Source organism: Penaeus vannamei, chromosome 9 (genome assembly GCF_042767895.1).
Source record: "Penaeus vannamei isolate JL-2024 chromosome 9, ASM4276789v1, whole genome shotgun sequence".
Lineage (NCBI taxonomy): Eukaryota > Metazoa > Arthropoda > Malacostraca > Decapoda > Penaeidae > Penaeus > Penaeus vannamei.
In genome coordinates this window covers 7,838,873-7,858,872 of record NC_091557.1, presented here as the reverse complement: position 1 = coordinate 7,858,872, position 20,000 = coordinate 7,838,873, and the positions used below count along the sequence as shown (strand labels likewise).

The following is a 20,000-nucleotide window of genomic DNA, read 5'->3' as shown; positions in this document are numbered from 1 at the left end:
GTGTGTGTGTGTGTGTGTGTGTGTGTGTGTGTGTGTGTGTGTGTGTGTGTGTGTGTGTGTGTGTGTGTGTGTGTGTGTGTGTGTGTGTGTGTGTGTGAGAGAGAGAGAGAGAGAGAGAGAGAGAGAGAGAGAGAGAGAGAGAGAGAGAGAGAGAGAGAGAGAGAGAGAGAGAGAGAGAGAGAGAGAGAGAGAGAGAGAGAGAGAGAGAGAGAGAGAGAGAAAATTATCATTTATTGAAAATTTTCTGCTGCATCGACATCTAAGGTCACCTGGGGTGTATTCAAGACGTAGCAATAGGTTGAGGCTTGAGGGTGAAGCCCTAGGTAACAAAATTTCAAAGGTCATGATAAATATAGTGGCAAAAAGGTTTAAGATGAATTAATGATTAGGGCATTAATGTTAGATGTCAAAGGCTGTAGAGCACTCTAAGTTAGGATGGCAGTGAAAAGAGTGAACAGCAAAGGCCATTCAGGACATAAAGCCAGTCTTTCATCCTTTAAGCACAACTCTTGCACTTTAGGATGTGGACAAAAGAAGGGGATGAAGAAGAGAAGGAAAAGAAATGGGGGAGAAATGACCAGAAAATAATTATTTGAGGCAAGGGCTGAGGTCCAAAAGTAGGGGTGATCCTCTACATTGGGCCTCAGTTGGTGAGAGAAAGAGAAAGAATGTGTGAGCACAATGGTATGCCTGTACATAGGTGAGTAAATATGTGTGGAATATGACATTTTTTCTGGGCGCTTTTTGTTTTAAAAAATAACAACAATTCATGTTTTACAACTATTTCACTTTATTACTCTTCTTCCTATGAAGGCAGAATAGGATATAAATTGAAATAAAAGAGAAAACATTACATTGATGCTCACCACATGACTTTTGTGTGTGAGAATGTTTTTGTAAGGGTTAAGGAATGCAAGAAGTAGGAACGAGTTAATATTTGAAATTAATATATAGTACACTAATGAGAGAAAAAAAAGGAATATTCCTAAAGCAAGAACATTTTTTCAAACCTTTAACCTATTATTGTTTCTTTTACTTACTATTTTTCCTACAATATAAAGAGACTACACTGGATTAACTATTAAAACAAAACATAGTGCCCTTAAAATGAACCCAAAATATAATTCTCATTCCAATTTATCTATAGTGTCTCATCAATTCCATACCACAAAAAAATTGTAGTAATAAATAAAATGAAAAATCTGGAATGTTCCCAATACATTATTATACAATGATTCCTATGAATGTTTTCAGTTTAACATTTTATTATTTCCAGCATTTCGTTTACATAACTGCTATATAAATTACAAGTTTTACTTGAAAGACATCTGTTAACATTGGAAATTTCTAATTGAAAGCAAAAGATATGATGAGAATATAACTAAAGGAAAATCATAATAAACATATAATTAACATAATAAGAACAATTTATGATTAATATTAAATCTCAAAACCTTTGGCATATACATTTTTTTTCCGAACTCCTAAACAACAGGTAACACTCCAAATCAACAGCATATGGGGAAGGTGGATACCATTATTTCCTGGGCTGATTTTATGAAGCACATGGGTGATATAGTTATGGTGCATTCCTCTCATATCCCCTATCCCCACAGAACCTGATATGATAATGATAATTAAAATCACCATTATTTTAATAATTACCATCACACTGTTGATCATGAAAACAATGATAATGGTGGTCTGCTGTCCTGATAAGAACAGATAAAAACAATTATGTTTTGCCTGCTCTCAACTCTTGCTAGCTATTGACACACCAATGTTCCTCTCATTTCTCATCAGTAACAAGCCCAAATGCAATCTGAAACATATACACTTTTTCAGTTTTTTCATCTATCTATGGATACTCTGCCTGATCTCCCCCCCCCTTTTCTTCTGTTTCTAAAAATATTTTAAGCACCACACACATGCTGTTTAATTCACATAATACTTGCTGTTTAATGATTTATGGAGTGTTCTTGTTCATTCTGTAAAATACACCATTGTAATAAAAAAAAGGCAAAAATGAATAATTCTATAAAGTTGAATTATTTGACCTTCTGATAATACAAAACAAAGAAAATACAAAGAAGGAAAAGAAAGTGGGAAACAATGAAGGATGATAATACTAAAGGATAGTGACCTGTATGGAGAAAAAGGTAATTTAAATCATAGGAAACACATTCCAAGTTTTAGGATACGTAACATGTTCATGAGGTTCACGTACCAAAGAACACATAATACAACACAAACTAATCTTCAATTTAGTACAATGCATAATATTCGGAATTTGTAATTATGGCAACAAAATGTACCATATATTAGTTTTATTTTATTTATGATTAAATTCAACAGGAACCAGAATGACATTGTTTTGTTCATATTTACTTACTGAAAATCCTGAGATTGTGTTTATGGGAATAACGCTGTCCTCGAATAAAGCACCATAACAATACAATACCACTTAATATAGAACGATAACTAGCAAATAAAAGAATATCACAGACTATGAATCCAGGTGTAATCGTGAGACCCTGGATGTGCAAAATAAAAATATTCATATATATAGAAGTTGGTTATTGGAAAAAAGGTGATTTGAAACAGTTTATCCCTTTTTGACTTATGTATGTGGAGAAGGAAGGTGAGAGAGAGAGAGAGAGAAAAGGAAAGGTTTCACAGTACATGAAGCTTAGTGCCCTTTTTTTAGTGAAATTTCATAGCAATGACTCATACCTAGTGGTTCACTTTTGTCTGATAACAAGAGGCACATCCAGGCAAAAGGAATAATTCTGCACCAGCACAATACTACAGAATACAGAATAAAAGGATTGGCTAACGGAGCAGTCCTACTGGAGGAGGAAGAAAAAGAAAAGGAAGAAAAATAGAGAAGTGCCTTTTTCTTTTCTTCTTTTAGTATAAGGATTTACTTTCTTTACTTTATAAATGTTTTGACTTAATTAATGGAGTCATTTTGCTTTGCTCTGGTTTTTACCAATTACTTCTAAATACATTGTACCATCTTCCAATAACCATAAGAGCCAACCAAGTCTATGCAGCGTTTCAGGCATTCATGGCTTACAAAAACATTTTGGGAGTACCATCTGAAGCATCAGACTATTACAAAGATTCACCGATAGATAAGCTGTACCAGCAGATGCCTTACAGCCAACCTAATGTTTTCAAGACTGATATTATTGCACTGTAATATATACACATATTACCTTCAAATACAAATGACCCTATATGGAAAACTATTGCAAGAGAGCACCAAGGCTGCAGAAGCACTGACTTCATGTGACAAAAACAAAAAATGTATATGGAAAACTGCTTCCACAGATTGGGAATCACAGATATTGCAACAGTATTCCAAAGGAGTGTCTTTTTTTTTCTTTTTTTTTTGTCCTTTCTTTTTTTTACAATGGAAAAATATGTTGGAATAACTTATTATGAAAAAAATATATTCTGAAGCATTTACAATCATGAGTTATTGATCAAGAACCAATGCTCACACAATGCCAGCAAAATTAACAAACTTGACTTGCTTTCTTTCAATGTCTTTTGAGCAATAAAAAAAGAATAGTTTCACATCACTTCTGTATGTAATGGAAAATTCCACATAACACCCGATTTTCAATAAACACTCAGTCATTAAGACTGATACTGATAGTTTTTGTTATTGTAGACAGGATTTAGACTAGCACTTCTTCAAGAACATCATTACAGTACAGTACCTGTTTCACTATAATGTGACACTAGAAACTGGGAAAAAATATACATATATATATATATATTATATTCACTTCCAAGTCTTTCTTTAAAAATTTCTAAATGTGCCCTCCATCAGAGTTATCAGCACAGTACAGGGCATTTGATGCACGGTTGCCAGAGAAGGAAGTCCACCAAAGCCCATGGCAACTACCGGTTTACACAATGTGGTAATGGTAGATCTGCAGTTCAGTGGAAACTCTTTTCATATAGAGAGTGAAAAATGATATACAAGTAAAAAATAAAATGTTGATTAAAAAAATGATTCTGCAATGGCTTCACCACCTTGACAGACCACCTGCCTTCAGAAAGCCAGAACAAAATGCCTCTTTGGTGATTTGCGATTGTCCTTACAGCCCCTAAGAGAGGCCTTTTTCCCCTCTTTCCCCTCATGACGGAAGAGGCGACTCAGCTCCTCTCTGGTCCCAGTGCACCCCTCCCTGTAATCCTCCTCCTCCCCCATCTGGCATGCCCATCACCCCATTCAGGGGTCGGATTTCCTCCAGGCTGCAGACATGCATCCCTGGGGAGCGGTAGCTAGGCGGCTTGTCCTCATATGATGCCCGCAGATTGACATGGCCCAGTGAGATGTTCTTGAGCAGTGGTGGGTGGTAGTAGAGAGAATGCTGTGGTGGTGGCAAAGGCTCAGCTGCACAGCCTCCAGGATACAGGGGAGCCTTCAGGTACCGCTCATTAATCACCTGTTCAAGGAGATAAGACAAGTTAATAGCTCTGTTAAGAAAGAAAGAAAAAAACAGGTGTCTCTGTGTGGAGAAATAATTATACTAAATTGGATAGGAACTTCATGTTTCCTCTCTACTCATGAAGCTTGTAAGGTTACTAACATCATTTTGCAAACCTTTTACAACAAAGAATATATTATGGCCAAGCAAATGAAATATAATTTTCTCTCTTTTTGCCCTACAAGTGATACATCAATAAATCTCCTTTTGACAAGTCCAAGGAGAGGGTGAATGCTTGATAAAACTGAAGAACATTAGAGTATTTTTAAAAATAAATAAAATAAAATAAATACTCTAAATGTGAGTACAAAAAGACAATGTGCACCATACTTTTATATGGGCTGAATCAACCACCTCCCATAAAACTATATCAGAAAGGGTGTTAAGAGCTTTACAAACAGGGAAACAGCTTTTTAGGACTCATTAAAGAGTCAAAGCATAAATCTTACAGGACCTACACTTGGGATGTAAAGTATAAAACTGTGGTTTTACTTTTCTATGTTCCACAAATGTAAGTGCTGATTTTAATTACATTAGGTACATGGTACGTCTTTCTTGCCTTTGGACAACAGGGGAAAAAATGAAGCTTAGACCTGCACTGTTACAAAATACAGAATTTAATGAAAAGAAGTACAACTTTGTATTATTTGACTGGAGACTTCTATAACCTTTGTAAACTTGATTGGATTAAAAAGGACTTCTGCTATTCATCACTAGACTTATTCATTTCAACTGAAATGGTATTAACAAATTTCACCAGCAACAGTTTTGCATGACACTGTTATTACATCATTTTCTGATGCCCTGGCATAAATATAAACTTTGAAGATAATATATATATATATATATATATATATATATATATATATATATATATATATATATATATATATATATATATATGTATGTATATATATATATATATAATCCTACTGTCCCAATATGGCATATATAAGGGTCTTTCTTAGCACACATTCTCTTATAGATAAGGAAACAACTTATAATTCAAAACTATAAAAGGTACAAAGTAATCTTCTCAAAATGTTTTTTCATAATCCAGTAAACTAACTTCAAGCTATATTAGATACCTGAGCCATCCTCTGCCTCTTGTTTTCCTTGGCCAGCATTCTACTAGCCAGGAAGACCAACACAATGAGGATGAAACCCCCTGCTATGGGCACTGCAATGGTAGCTGCTCGGAACCACACTGTCTCCAGCATTTCTGATTCTCCTCTGCTGTAATCTAGGGGTATGAAAAGGGTTGGTGAGATACTGCAAAAAGTATGTTGTGGGTAGTAGTGTAAGGTATATCTCAAGATTGAGGGATAAAGAGAGGTGGAGTAAAGACAGACATGAACTGAAAAAGATTTGAATATTTTTTGCTAATCACCAAATATGAAGTTATGTACTAACTAATTTGAATTCAGTATTACTTGGTTTGGTATGTACAATTATGTGTCTATTCACAAAACAGATCTTTGGAACTGACTTAATACATATTCCTCAACATAAATTCAAAGTTTTCCAAAAATTATTATTATTATTTTCTTTCTTTCTTTAAATTTATTGCACGAAACCAACCTTTCTGGGTATTAGCCTTGTCTACCCTTATGAAGACATCCAGGTCTCGATAATTGCACATATCCTGGCTACAGCATGTCAGATTGGGGTCAGCTGGAGGAAGGGTAGGACTCGCAGAAGGAGTAGGACGCGAGGCACTGTTTGAAGTAGTTTCTACCATCTTTGCTGATGTTTTCTGTGACCTCAATATAATGCTCTTGTTTGAGACCCCAGCCTTGGTAGCACATTCTGCATGCCGGTCTCTGTGGAGGGAATTTTAGAAAATTAGGTTTCCAGTGGAGAATAAAGCTACTGTCTACATGCCTACTATATATCCTTTGTTCTTAACTGGAGATAAATATACAATTTGTTTATAAAAGCATAGAGCAAACACTTGTAGTTATGGTTAAATGTCTAAAAGTACACTGTAATCTTCATATGGGGGAATGACAGAAATAGTTTCCACACAGCATATATTCATCATATACAAATCTTTAAATAGCACTAAGTTGAGAGTGAAAGCACAGAACTCTTTAATTCTAATTACACTATCAATAAGACCTCAAAAACATTTTCATTAATATTAAATATAGATAAGATACAGCCACCAGCCAACTAAATATACTGACTGATGAAATTACTCTTAATTATGCACTGAAGTGTCCATAATTCAACTCTAATTAGTCAAATCATTAAAAATATACTTGCCATTCAGGTCTCATTAGTTTTGCTACAAATCATGTTGTACCTAGGAACAAATTATAGCAAGTTCTAACTCCTAACTCCTTTAGAAACAGTTAGTTACATTATCTATAAAATAATCCACACATACAAACTCATGTCATACATGCATGCAAATCCCGTTATACTCACACTCAAAGACAGACAGACAAGCCGACACAACGAAACATACCTAAAACCTTCTTAATACCGCTTACCCCTTTTCCATCCACAAATTTCCCACCCCATAACCCATCCACATCCCATATCCCACCCACCCGCCCACTTCCCACACCAGTCCCGCCCACCACACCTTAGTCCCCAAACTCCTACCACATCCCATCCCTCCTCCTATCACCCCCCCCTATCCCATACTCCTTACCCCTTTCCCCTTCCTTCCCTCCCTCCCCACCCACCCTCACCCTCCATTCCCCACCCCGCCCACAAACTCACTCGGGCAAAAGCTCCAAACAGCCGTGCGTTGGCGTCCTCCGCTGGTAGAGCCTCCGGGTGGCGGGCGCGGGCGTGGGCATGGGCGTGGGGCGCGTGAAGCAGGCACCCAGGGAGCTCTTACACATGTAGCCTACTGTGACGCACCGAGGGAGGTTGCAGTGGCACCGGACTTCGCCTCCTGTGGCGGAAAGAGAGAGGCAAGGGTGAGCGGCATGATACACGCGACGGAAATTTATACTTCCAAGGCTAACGGAGATTTCTTCAGTGCTTTTACAAATGCAAATGCTGCTACCATTATTACTGCTGGCACTACTAATAAAAACAATAATGATGATGATGATAATGATGATGATGATGATAATTATAATAACAATAATAATAGTAACAGTAATAATATTGATAATAATAGATTATAATAAACAATAATAATAACAACATCAACAATAATAATAATACCAACAGCAATGATAACATCAAAAACAATACTAATAACAACAGCTAAAACTAACAATAACGATAACGAAAATGTCTAACAATTACCATCATGACAACACCAAAGGCATCAACAACAAAAATTAACAACAATAACAAAGGCCATAAAGAACGACCCCAATAATTTACAATAATGTCAATAAGAAAATAAATAAATAAAACAGTTGACTTTGGGCGATAAAATCCCGTAGAATTTTCACCCGTGTGGCCTTGAAGATGCCAGAGGAACAACTTATCATAACATTATGAAACGGGTCTCCTTTGGGTTCGATAATTGACAAATTAGTAATTAGATAATAATGATATTGGTGGCGGTGATGGTGACGATGACGGTGATGATGATGATGATGATGATGATGATGATGATGATGATGATGATAATGATGATGATGATAATAACAACACCAGCCACAACAACTATAATTAAATCAAAATATTAATCATTTCATTCTATCATATCATGATCATCATTATTACCGCCATCTTCAACATTATCATCATAACAAATCAACAGCAATAACAACAATAAGTGTACCATAGATAATTACACAACGCAACGTCTCATTAAACTGCATATCATTAAATCAACAAATTTGCATAATCATACACGTGTTATGTTACCGAGCTGTATAAAAATCACCTAAAAACACCATTATGTAGCGAAAGTATTTTTTTTCTTTTTCTTTTTCATAATTCCTTTTCTCGCGTAACGAATAAAATCAAGACTAGCGACGGTATTAAAATAAGAAAAAGACGAAAGAGAAAGAAAGGATATGGCGAAATAAAGGAAGCAGAACATGAAAAGATAAATAATAATAATAATAATAATAATAATAATAATAATAATAATAATAATAATAATAATAATAATAATAATAATAATAATAATAATAATAATAATAATAATAATAATAACAACAACAACAATAATAATAATAATAATAATAATAAAAATAATAATAATAATAAAAAATAATAATGATAACAATAATAATAATAATTAAATATTCACAAAAAATGTCGGACAGGGGGAGACCGAGACAAAGATAGGAGAGAGGAAAAAGACGAGAGAAGGAAAGAGTGAGAGAGAGAAAAAAAATATTGAACACAGGGGATGAAATGCAACAAAATAAAAGAGAAAAAACAAAGCAGAGAGAATTTCTGACAGAGATAGGGAATCGAATCGCAACGAAAAGCGTTCAATTCCTTTCTTGCGCCGCGAAGGTGTCTATTCTCATTCGTAACTTTTTCTACTTTTGCCACAACGAAGATGGTTCGAAAAGGAGACAAGAGAAAGGGGGAATGGGAGAAGTGATAACAAGAGAGAAAGAGAAAGGGGGAACGGGAGAACAATAGAGAGAAAGGAGAAAAGAGAAAGGGGGAACGGGAGAAGAGAGAGAAAGGAAAAAAGAGAAAGGGGGGACGGGAGAGGAAGAGAGAACAAGAGAGAGAGAAAGAAGGCAAAGAAATGAGAGACGGGAGAAGATGAAGAAGAGAGAGAAAGAAGACGACGACACGGAAAAGAGACAGGAAAAGTTGAAGAATTGAGAACAAAAGAGAGAGGGAGAAAGAGAAAGAAAAAGAGAGAGAGAGAGAGAGAGAGAGAGAGAGAGAGAGAGAGAGAGAGAGAGAGAGAGAGAGAGAGAGAGAGAGAGAGAGAGAGAGAGAGAGAGAGAGAGAGAGAAAGAAAGAGAGAGAGAGAGAGAGAGAGAGAGAGAGAGAGAGAGAGAGAGAGAGAGAGAGAGAGAGAGAGAGAGAGAGAGAGAGAGAGAGAGAGAGTAAGAAAGAAAGAGTGAGAGAGCGAAAGAAAGAGAGAGAGAAAGAGAGAAAGAAAGAGAGAAAGAAAGAGAGAAAGAAAGAAAGAAAGAAAGAAAGAGAAAGAAAGAAAGAAAGAAAGAAAGAAAGAGAAAGAAAGAGAAAGAAAGAGAAAGAAAGAAAGAGAGAAAGAAAGAAAAAAGAAAGAGAAAGAAAGAAAGAAAGAGAGATCGGTGGCGAAGGGGAGGGAGGAAAAGGGAGAGAGGTGAAGCAAGGTTTCGAAGGTCAAGACCGCAAGAAAGAAAGACCGGTTGACAGGAAGTCGAGGAAAATTTTGGCTTATTTTTTTGGGTGATCTCGGCCGAGGGGAAGGGAGGAGGGAGGAGGAGGAGGAGGGGAAGCGGGAGGGAGGAGGAGGAGGAGGGGAGGAGGGAGAAAGGAGAGGGGGAGGAGGGAGGAGGAGGGGAAGGGAGGAGGGGGGAGGAGGGGAAGGGAGGAGGGAGGAGGGGAAGGGGGGGAGGAGGAGGGAATGGTGGAGGGAGGAGGGAATGAGGGAGGGAGGAGGGGAAACGGGAGGGAGGAGGGGAAGCGGGAGGGAGGAGGAGGAGGAGGGGAGGAGGGAGAAAGGAGAGGGGGAGGAGAGGGGAAAAGTGGGATAGGGAGTGGGAGAGTGGAAAACGGGGAGGAAGGAGAGAGAGAGAAGAGAAAAGAAGAGAAAAGAAAAAGAAAAGAAAAGAAGAGAGAGAGAGAGAGAGAGAGAGAGAGAGAGAGAGAGAGAGAGAGAGAGAGAGAGAGAGAGAGAGAGAGAGAGAGAGAGAGAGAGAGAGAGAGAAGCGAGTCCCTCCCAAGTAACCAGATCCGCTTCCACGGGAGGGCGAGATCACACGGGATCAGCGCGCACTTAGCTCGCCGCGACGCAACTAAAAGGATTCCCCGAGCCAGAGCAAAACAAAAGACGGCGCAGAGACCCTTTTGGGCGGATGAAATACAAAAAAAAAAAAAAAAAAAAAAAAAAAACGTAAACAAAGCCACAATTTGTAAACAAACGGGAGGAAACCGCTGCCTGTGGGGGATGAGGGGAGAGGAGAGGAAAGAGGAGCGGGAAAGGGGGGGTGGAGAGGATACAGGGGGGAGAGAAGAGGAAAAGGGAGAGGGATAAGGGGGGAAAGGATACAGGAGGTGGGCAAGGAGGATGGATAGGGGAGGAGGGAAAGAGGGAAGGGGTAGGGGAAGAGGGAGGTGAAGAGGAGGGAAGGAAGGATGGATAGGGTAGGGGAGAGAGAGAGGGAGGGAGAACAGGGAAGGAGAGAAGGGATAGGGGAGGAGAAAGAGAAGGGTGGAAGAACAGGGAAGGAGAGAAGGGATAGGGGAGGAGGGGAAGGAGGGGGATAGGGGAGGAGGGAAGGAAGGATGGATAGGGGAGGAGAGAGAGAAGGAGGAGGAACAGGGTAGGAGAGAAGAGAGGGTGGATAAGGGAGAAGAGGAAGGGACTGAAGAGTTGAGTAAGTAAACGGACTAAGGGAAGAAAGAGAGAAGGGGGAGAGGTCGAAAAAAAAAGCGGAAGGGCGAAAGAAGGTGACCGCGAAATAAACGAGAGTAACGGACGTGGAAGGAGAGCAAGAAAAAAGGAAATATGAGAAGCCCCGAGTGGAAAAGAAATTAAAAATCAAAAGAAACTGCCGAAAGAAAGGAGACGGGAAGAAGGTACGGGAGAATGGAAGATAAACAGCAGAGACGGAGAGGGAAGGAGGAAAGGGGGAGAGAGAAAAAAGGGAAAAATAAAGAAGGGAAGAAGAGAAGAGAGAGAAGGGAGGGCACATGACCACCAGCCTTTATCAATAGGCTAGTCCTGTATCTCGTGACACATACACACACACACACACATACACATACACATACACACACACACACACACACACACACACACACACACACACACACACACACACACACTCTCTCTCTCTCTCTCTCTCTCTCTCTCTCTCTCTCTCTCTCTCTCTCTCTCTCTCTCTCTCTCTCTCTCTCTCTCTCTCACACACACACACACACACACACACACACACACACACACACACACACACACACACACACACACACACACACACACACACACACACACACACAATCACAGTGTCAAAAGTGCACACTGAACCTTCTGATATGTCTGTTTTGGGTGGTGGCTGACAACAGCTGACATCAAGGCTTACAATAGGTACGTGCGTATACCACGGAGATAGGGGAGGTCAGGAAGTGATTAAACGTTTCGCAATGAAAAAGGATGTGAAACGTTTTCAGGCATTTTATACTTGGCATCTGTATATAATGACCATTTGTTAAAAAAATAATAATCAGTTATATTTTTCCCTCCCCTTTCTCTCTCTCTCTCTCTCTCTCTCTCTCTCTCTCTCTCTCTCTCTCTCTCTCTCTCTCTCTCTCTCTCTCTCTCTCTCTCTCTCTCTCCCTCCCTCCCTTCAACATCAGCGCGCACAAACAAACAAACCTACACATCGCATAGCCTACAAACATACATCAACAAACAAGAACATCGACCAAAGAAAATGCAAAAACCGTTAAAACAATTACACAAAACATGTTCAAAATCACGAGAATTTATAGTTGACCGCTGAAACATTTATCAATTCACCTCTCTGTCTATCCACTTATAAATCCAATTAAAGTGTGCTATTATTGACCTAATTGCTAAAAAAAAAGAAAAAAAAAGAAAAAAAAATATTTTCAAATGCTTGTCTGACTCTCTCACTAAGTTTCAATATACCTGTAATGAGGTCTCGTTAACTCTATTTACTCACTCTTATATAAATTGTTGTTTACTTGCATACACTTATTTCGTTTTCATTTATTTCACTTATTTCGTTTTATTTAGTTCCATTCCCGTGTTCTGTCTCCAATACCTTCCTTACTTTGTATCTAATGCTTATGGACTATAAATATGTCTTTTCTTTACTAATCTTTGCCGGGGTTGTTATTTGTGATTGGAAATAAATTTTGTTGTTGCTTTCATCACCATAACCGTCATCATCATCCCCAAAATGATTATCATTACTAGAACTTGCAAACCCATCATCATTATCACCACCATCACTGCCATTCTATCATCATTATTGTTATCATAATCGTTATCATTTTTATCATCCTTATCATCATAATCATCACCCTCACCATCACCTTCATCATCATCATCATCATCATCACCATCATCATCACTGCCATTCTATTATTATCATTATTGTTATCATAATCGTTATCATCTTTATTATTATCATCATCATCATAATCATCACCCTCACCCTCACCTTCATCATCATCATCATCATCATCAATCACCATCATCATCACTGCCATTCTATTATCATCATTATTGTTATCATAATCGTTATCATCTTTATTATTATCATCATAATCATCACCCTCACCCTCACCCTCACCCTCACCCTCACCATCATCATCATCACCATCATTCCTACTCTCCATCACCCAACGCCGCCCCATCGTACTGCTGAGCCGTGCCTGCTTCAACATGGCACACTTGCCGTTCGATTGCCGTGCTTGCGCCTGCAATATGCATGCACGCTTCCTAGAGGTGAATTTCGCTCGTGACGATGAGAAGGCAATCGAATTCTAGACCTCGGAGACAAACAAAATGGATTCCAGTATGACTAATGATGAAGAAAGAGTTATGCTCATGTTTGAAGTGGTAGCATCATTAGTGAGGATAATAATAAAACGATTATTATTGCTGCTGATACAACAACAATAATAATAACAACAAGGACAACAACAAGAGTATAGCCACTACCACTACCACTACCACCACCACCATCACCAACAACAACAACAACAACAGTAACAACAAGAGTATAACCACCACCATCACCACCACCACCAACAACAACAACAGTAACAACAAGAGTATAACCACCACCATCACCACCACCAACAACAACAACAAACAACAAACAAAAACAACAACAAGAATATATACTTTCGTGACCGTCTTGAAAGCAGAGTACACAAAAGTACACACGTACTGTACTAGACGCGGAATCAACAGGCAGATTACCAACTCCACTTTCGCCTACAGTTGCTCATTACGATGGAGAGGCAGAAGAGGGGAGAGATAACAGGAGGTCGAAGGATAAATCGCGATAACGAGGGGAGATTGGAGAACGAGGGGAGAGAGGGGGGAGGGGGAGAAGGACATAGCAGATAGTGAGGGATGAGGAGAGGAAGGGAAAGAGAAAGGAAATAGCGAAATGGGGTATAAAGCAAAAGACACGGCATGTAAAGGGAGGAATGGGAGAAAAGAAGGAAAAGAAAAAGAAGGAGACGGTGAGAAAGAGAAAGAAGAGAAGCGAGGTGCTAGAGGAGGCGGGGAAGGGAGAGGGGAAAGGAGAGGGGAAAGGAGAGGGGGAGGGAGGGGTGGGGAGGGGGGCAAGGAGGGAAAGGAGAGAGGGGCAGGGAGGGGGAGGGAGGGGAGGGGTGGGGGTAAGGAGGGAAAGGAGAGAGGGGCAGGGAGGGGAGGGAAGGGGAGGGCTTAAAGTGATCAATAGCTGGAGCCAGCTGGTCTGTCTGATACCTGCCGTGCAGACTACCTGTCTCCAGCCCTTCCCCACCCTGTCTGTCGGTCTATCCGTCTGTCGTCCTGTCTCCCCCCTGTCTGTCTCCCACCCTGTCTTGTCACCCTGCACCCCCCCCCCCTCACCTGCCTGAAACCCTCCCCCCCCCCTGTCTGTCTGTCTGTCTGACACCCTGTCTCCCCCCTGTATGTGTGTGTGTGTGTGTGTGTGTGTGTGTGTGTGTGTGTGTGTGTGTGTGTGTGTGTGTGTGTGTGTGTGTGTGTGTGTGTGTGTGTGTGAAGCAACACAGTTCATTCTATCTATCCATCTACTTATCTATTTATCTATCATGAAGCAACACATTTCATTCTATCTATCCAACCATCTATCTATCTATGTATGAAGCAACGCATTTCAACACATTTCATTCTATCTATCCAACCATCTATCTATCTATCTACGAAGCAACGCCTTTCAACACATTTCATCCTATCTATCCAACCATCTATCTATCTATCTATCTATGAAGCAACACATTTCATTCTATCTATCCACCCATCTATGTATCTATCCACCCATCTATCTATCTATGAAGCAACACATTTCATTCTATCTATCCACCCATCTATGTATCTATCCACCCATCTATCTATATATGAAGCAACACATTTCAACACATTTCCTCCTATCTATCCAACCATCTATCAATCTATCCACCCATCTATCTATATATGAAGCAACGCCTCTCAACACATTCCATCCTATCTATCCAACTATCTATCAATCTATCCACCCATCTATCTATCTATGAAGCAACACATTTCAACACATTCCATCCTATCTATCCAACTATCTATCAATCTATCCACCCATCTATCTATCTATGAAGCAACACATTTCGACACATTTCCTCCTATCTAGCCAACTATCTATCTATCCACCCATCTATCTATCTATGAAGCAACACATTTCAACACATTTCCTCCTATCTATCCAACTATCTATCAATCTATCCACCCATCTATCTATCTATGAAGCAACACATTTCGACACATTTCCTCCTATCTATCCAACTATCTATCTATCTATCCACCCATCTATCAATCTATGAAGCAACACATTTCAACACATTCCATCCTATCTAGCCAACTATCTATCTATCTATCCACCCATCTATCTATCTATGAAGCAACACATTTCAACACATTTCCTCCTATCTATCCAGCCATCTATCTATCAATCCATCTATCTATCTATCTATGAAGCAACACATTTCAACACACTTCATCCTATCTATCCAACTATCTATCAATCTATCCACCCATCTATCTATCTACGAAGCAACGCCTTTCAACACATTTCATTCTATCTATCCAACCATCTATCTATCAATCCATCTATCTATCTATCTACGAAGCAACGCCTTTCAACACATTTCATCCTATCTATCCAACCATCTATCTATCTATCTATCTATGAAGCAACACATTTCATTCTATCTATCCAACCATCTATGTATCTATCTACCCATCTATCTCTCTATGAAGCAACACATTTCGACACATTTCCTCCTATCTATCCAACTATCTATCAACCTATCCACCCATCTATCTATCTATGAAGCAACACATTTCAACACATTTCATCCTATCTATCCAACTATCTATCTATCTATCCACCCATCTATCCAGCAACTTAACAACACGCCCGCCCGAACTCTCGCGTCACCACCGCCCGCCCATCGATCCCAATATCAAGGGATCGTCAAACAGCTGATTCTAAGAACCATCAATCAAGCCTACAGGTCGGAACCAGCCTCTTTCTTGCAATAACACGTACATTTTTCTTTGTTATTTTTTCGATGTTTTTTTTTTCCTCTCAGTAAAATACTGAAATAGATGTGGATTTCTTTCTCTTTCTCTTTCTCTCTCTCTCTCCCTCTCTCCCTCTCTCTCTCTCTCTCTCTCTCTCTCTCTCTCTCTCTCTCTCTCTCTCTCTCTCTCTCTCTCTCTCTCTCTCTCTCTCTCTCCCTCTCTCTCTCTCTCTTTTACATTTCTTTGTCATTTTTTCGATATCTATATTTTCTCTCACTAAAATACTGAAATGTATGTGGATTGTCTCTACTTTTTTGCACTTCTTTGTCATTTTTCGATATTTTTTATCTCACTAAAATACTGAAATGTATTTGGATTGTCTCTCTTTTTTTGCACACTACATAAACATAATAATAAAAAAAAAAAAAAATATTCTCCAGAATTGTCATATACACGTTTTTTGTTGTGTATATTTATGTACGTATAGAATCTGCACATAGTATTAGTATATCCATATGAATGTGCAAGTGCATGTGTACCTGCATGTACGAGAATGTGTAAGCGCAAATGAGCATTACATACACATGTGTGCATGGGTACGTGTGCATATACGTACACAGTCTATATACGTATTTGTGCATGTGTACAGTATGTATATGTATTTACGTAGGGGATGCATAAATCGTGTTTAAATCGTGTTTCCAAGTGTGAAAAGTAAGTATAATGTTACGCATAATTGCAATTTTACGCTCATTCTTTATAAAACATTTCATTACAGCTGCGAGGGCGTGGGAGGGAAATACACTTCTCAGATGGAACGTTATTTTCGAATCTCTGGGCTGTACAATTTTTTTTTTTAGGGTGTGTTTCTATTTCGTATGAAGGGGCACGCACGCACGCTCGCTCGCTCACTCACAGACGCACACACAAACATACACACACACGTACACACACACACATGCACGTACAGACATACATGCACGTACACGCACACACACGCAAGTACACGAACACGCACGCACGCACGCTCACACACACACACACACACACACACACACACACACACACACACACACACACACACACACACACACACACACACACACACACACACACACACACACACACACACACACTACCCCAATCCCTACGCCTCCCCCTACCCTATCCCCATTCCCCCCCACCCCCTCCACCCCCACCCACGTACTCAGGTTCCCTTGATGACAAAAACGTAAACAAGGGCACAAGAGTTTTCCGACACGTCTTAACAACAATAACAATGTTGGTTACACGTTGGCCCTCTTTTCCCCCTTTCCCCTTCCCTCTCTTCTCTCGCCTTTTCCCCTCTCTCTCTTCTCTCGCCTTTTCCCCTTCTCTCTCTTCTCTCGCCTTTTCCCCTCTCTCTCTTCTCTCGCCTTTTCCCCTCTCTCTCTTCTCTCGCCTTTTCCCCTCTCTCTCTTCTCTCGCCTTTTCCCCCTCTCTCTCTTCTCTCGCCTTTTCCCCTCTCTCTCTTCCCTCGCCTTTTCCCCTCTCTCTTCTCTCGCCTTTTCCCCTCTCTCTCTTCTCTCGCCTTTTCCCCTCTCTCTCTTCTCTCGCCTTTTCCCTCTCTCTCTTCTCTCGCCTTTTCCCCTCTCTCTTCTCTCGCCTTTTCCCCTCTCTCTCTTCTCTCGCCTTTTCCCCTCTCTCTCTTCTCTCGCCTTTTCCCCTCTCTCTCTTCTCTCGCCTTTTCCCCTCTCTCTCTTCTCTCGCCTTTTCCCTCTCTCTCTTCTCTCTCCTTTTCCTCTCTCTCTTCTCTCGCCTTTTCCCCTCTCTCTCTTCTCTCGCCTTTTCCCCTCTCTCTCTTCCCTCGCCTTTTCCCCTCTCTCTTCTCTCGCCTTTTCCCCTCTCTCTCTTCTCTCGCCTTTTCCCCTCTCTCTCTTCTCTCGCCTTTTCCCCTCTCTCTCTTCTCTCGCCTTTTCCCCTCTCTCTCTTCTCTCGCCTTTTCCCCTCTCTCTCTTCTCTCGCCTTTTCCCCTCTCTCTCTTCTCTCGCCTTTTCCCCTCTCTCTCTTCTCTCGCCTTTTCCCCTCTCTCTTCTCTCGCCTTTTCCCCTCTCTCTCTTCCCTCGCCTTTTCCCCTCTCTCTCTTCTCTCGCCTTTCCCCTCTCTCTCTTCTCTCGCCTTTTCCCCTCTCTCTCTTCTCTCGCCTTTTCCCCTCTCTCTCTTCTCTCGCCTTTTCCCCTTCCCTCTCTTCTCTCGCCTTTTCCCCTCTCTCTCTTCTCTCGCCTTTTCCCCCTCTCTCTCTTCTCCCTTTCCCCTTCTTTGCCTTTTCTCTCCCCTTTCCCTCTCTTCTCCCTTTCCCCTTTTCACTCTTTGCTTTGCCTCTCCCCCTTCCCTCTCTTCTCTCGCCTTTTACCCTCTCTATTCTCCCTTTCCCTTCTCCCCTCTTTCCTTTTCCTCTCTCCTCTCCCTCCCCCTTTCTCTCTACTCCCCCATCCCCTTTCCCCTCTTTTCTTTTCCTATCCCCTCTCCCCCTCTCTCTTATCCCCCTTTCCCTCTCCCTCTTCCCCCCCCCCCTTTCTCCCCAATCCCCTTTCCCCTCTTTTCTTTTCCTCTCCCCTCTCTCCTACACCCCTTTCCCTCTCCCTCTTCCTCTCCCTTTCCCTCTCTTCTATTTTCTTCCGTTAGTGTTAATTAAAATTCGAATTCGATAAAAATGGGTCAGCATTTTGGTTGATTAATTATTACGTTATCGTTTATTGTCACAATGTAATTAGTCTTCGATTAATGATGATGATGATGGTGATGATGATGATGATGATGATGGTGGTGATGATGATGATGATGATGGTGGTGGTGATGATGGTGATGATGATTGATAATGATGGTGATGGTGGAGGTGATGATGATAGTGATGATGATGGTGGTGGTGATGGTGATGACGATGACTATGAGGATGGCTGATGATATGAAAATTATATCATTCAAAGATAATAGTAATGGGGCGGGGTGGGCTGTAATGGGGTGTGATGGGGGAAGGTGTGTGTGTGTGCTAAATGACGCCAGTAGATCAATAAACTTTTCAAGCAACACGTAGACTACACTAGGGGAGGGGGGAGGGGGGAGGGGTCAGAGGGAAGGAAGGAGGGGGGTCAGAGGGGAAGGAGGGAGGGGGGTCAGAGGGGAAGGAGGGAGGGGGGGTCAGAGGAAGGAGGAAGGGGGGTCAGAGGGGAAGGAGGGAGGGGGTCAGAGGGGAAGGAGGAAGGGGGGTCAGAGGGGAAGGAGGGAGGGGGTGGTCAGAGGGGAAGGAGGGAGGGGGTGTCAGAGGGGAAGGAGGGAGGGGGGGTCAGAGGGGAAGGAGGGAGGGGGTCAGAGGGGAAGGAGGGAGGGGGGAGAGGGTCAGAAGGGGTGTGAGAGGGGAAGGAGGGAGGGGGACAGAGGGGAAGGAGGGAGGGGGGAGTCAGAGGGGAAAGAGGGAGGGGGAGTCAGAGGGGAAGGAGGGAGGGGAAGAGGTCAGAAGGGGGTGTGAGAGGGAAGGAGGGAGGGGTGTCAGAGGGGAAGGAGGGAGGGGAGTCAGAGGGAAGGAGGGAGGGGGTCAGAGGGGAAGGAGGGGGGGGGAGAGGTCAGAAGGGGGTGTGAGAGGGGAAAATGTTCGTGTCTTTGCATTACTTATGCGCATTTTTTCTCTTTAACTTTTTGCGTGTGAAGGGGTGTACAAACATGTACATGTTTTTCGAGTATACGTGCACAAACAAATAATTAACAAAGGAAATAAACTCTCTCTCACTCTCTCTCTCTTTTCTTTCTTTCTGATTTCCTTCTTATTTTTTCTCTCTCTCCTTTCTTTCTTTCCGATTTCCTTCTTTCTTTTTTTTCTTTTTCCTCCCTCTCTATATATATATCTATATATTTATTTCTCTCTCTCTCTTCTCTTCTCTCTCCTTATTTCTCTCTCTCTCTCTCTCTCTCTCTCTCTCTCTCTCTCTCTCTCTCTCTCTCTCTCTCTCTCTCTCTCTCTCTCTCTCTCTCTCTCTCTCTTTCTGCTTAAAATCAAGCTTTGAATCAGATTCTTAAATGAACTGTATATAATTTCCAGTGCAACGACATCCGTGCATACAACCAGTTCAAGAACTTCTCTTTACTCT

At 41.0% G+C, this 20,000-nt stretch overlaps 1 protein-coding gene across 1 annotated transcript in view; it reads right to left on the bottom strand.

Moving 5' to 3' along the window:
• Positions 1-3,359: 3,359 nt before the first annotated feature.
• LOC113819712 (uncharacterized) overlaps positions 3,360-20,000 on the bottom strand; it is a 52,493-nt gene continuing 35,852 nt past the window's right edge. The window contains exons 2-5 of the mRNA XM_070125215.1: positions 7,242-7,419; positions 6,090-6,331; positions 5,597-5,751; positions 3,360-4,466 (exon numbers count right to left, since the gene is read on the bottom strand). Coding sequence (XP_069981316.1) covers positions 4,155-4,466; positions 5,597-5,751; positions 6,090-6,331; positions 7,242-7,419 — 887 coding nt within the window. The 3' untranslated portion in view covers positions 3,360-4,154. The remainder of the gene's footprint in view (positions 4,467-5,596; positions 5,752-6,089; positions 6,332-7,241; positions 7,420-20,000) is intronic.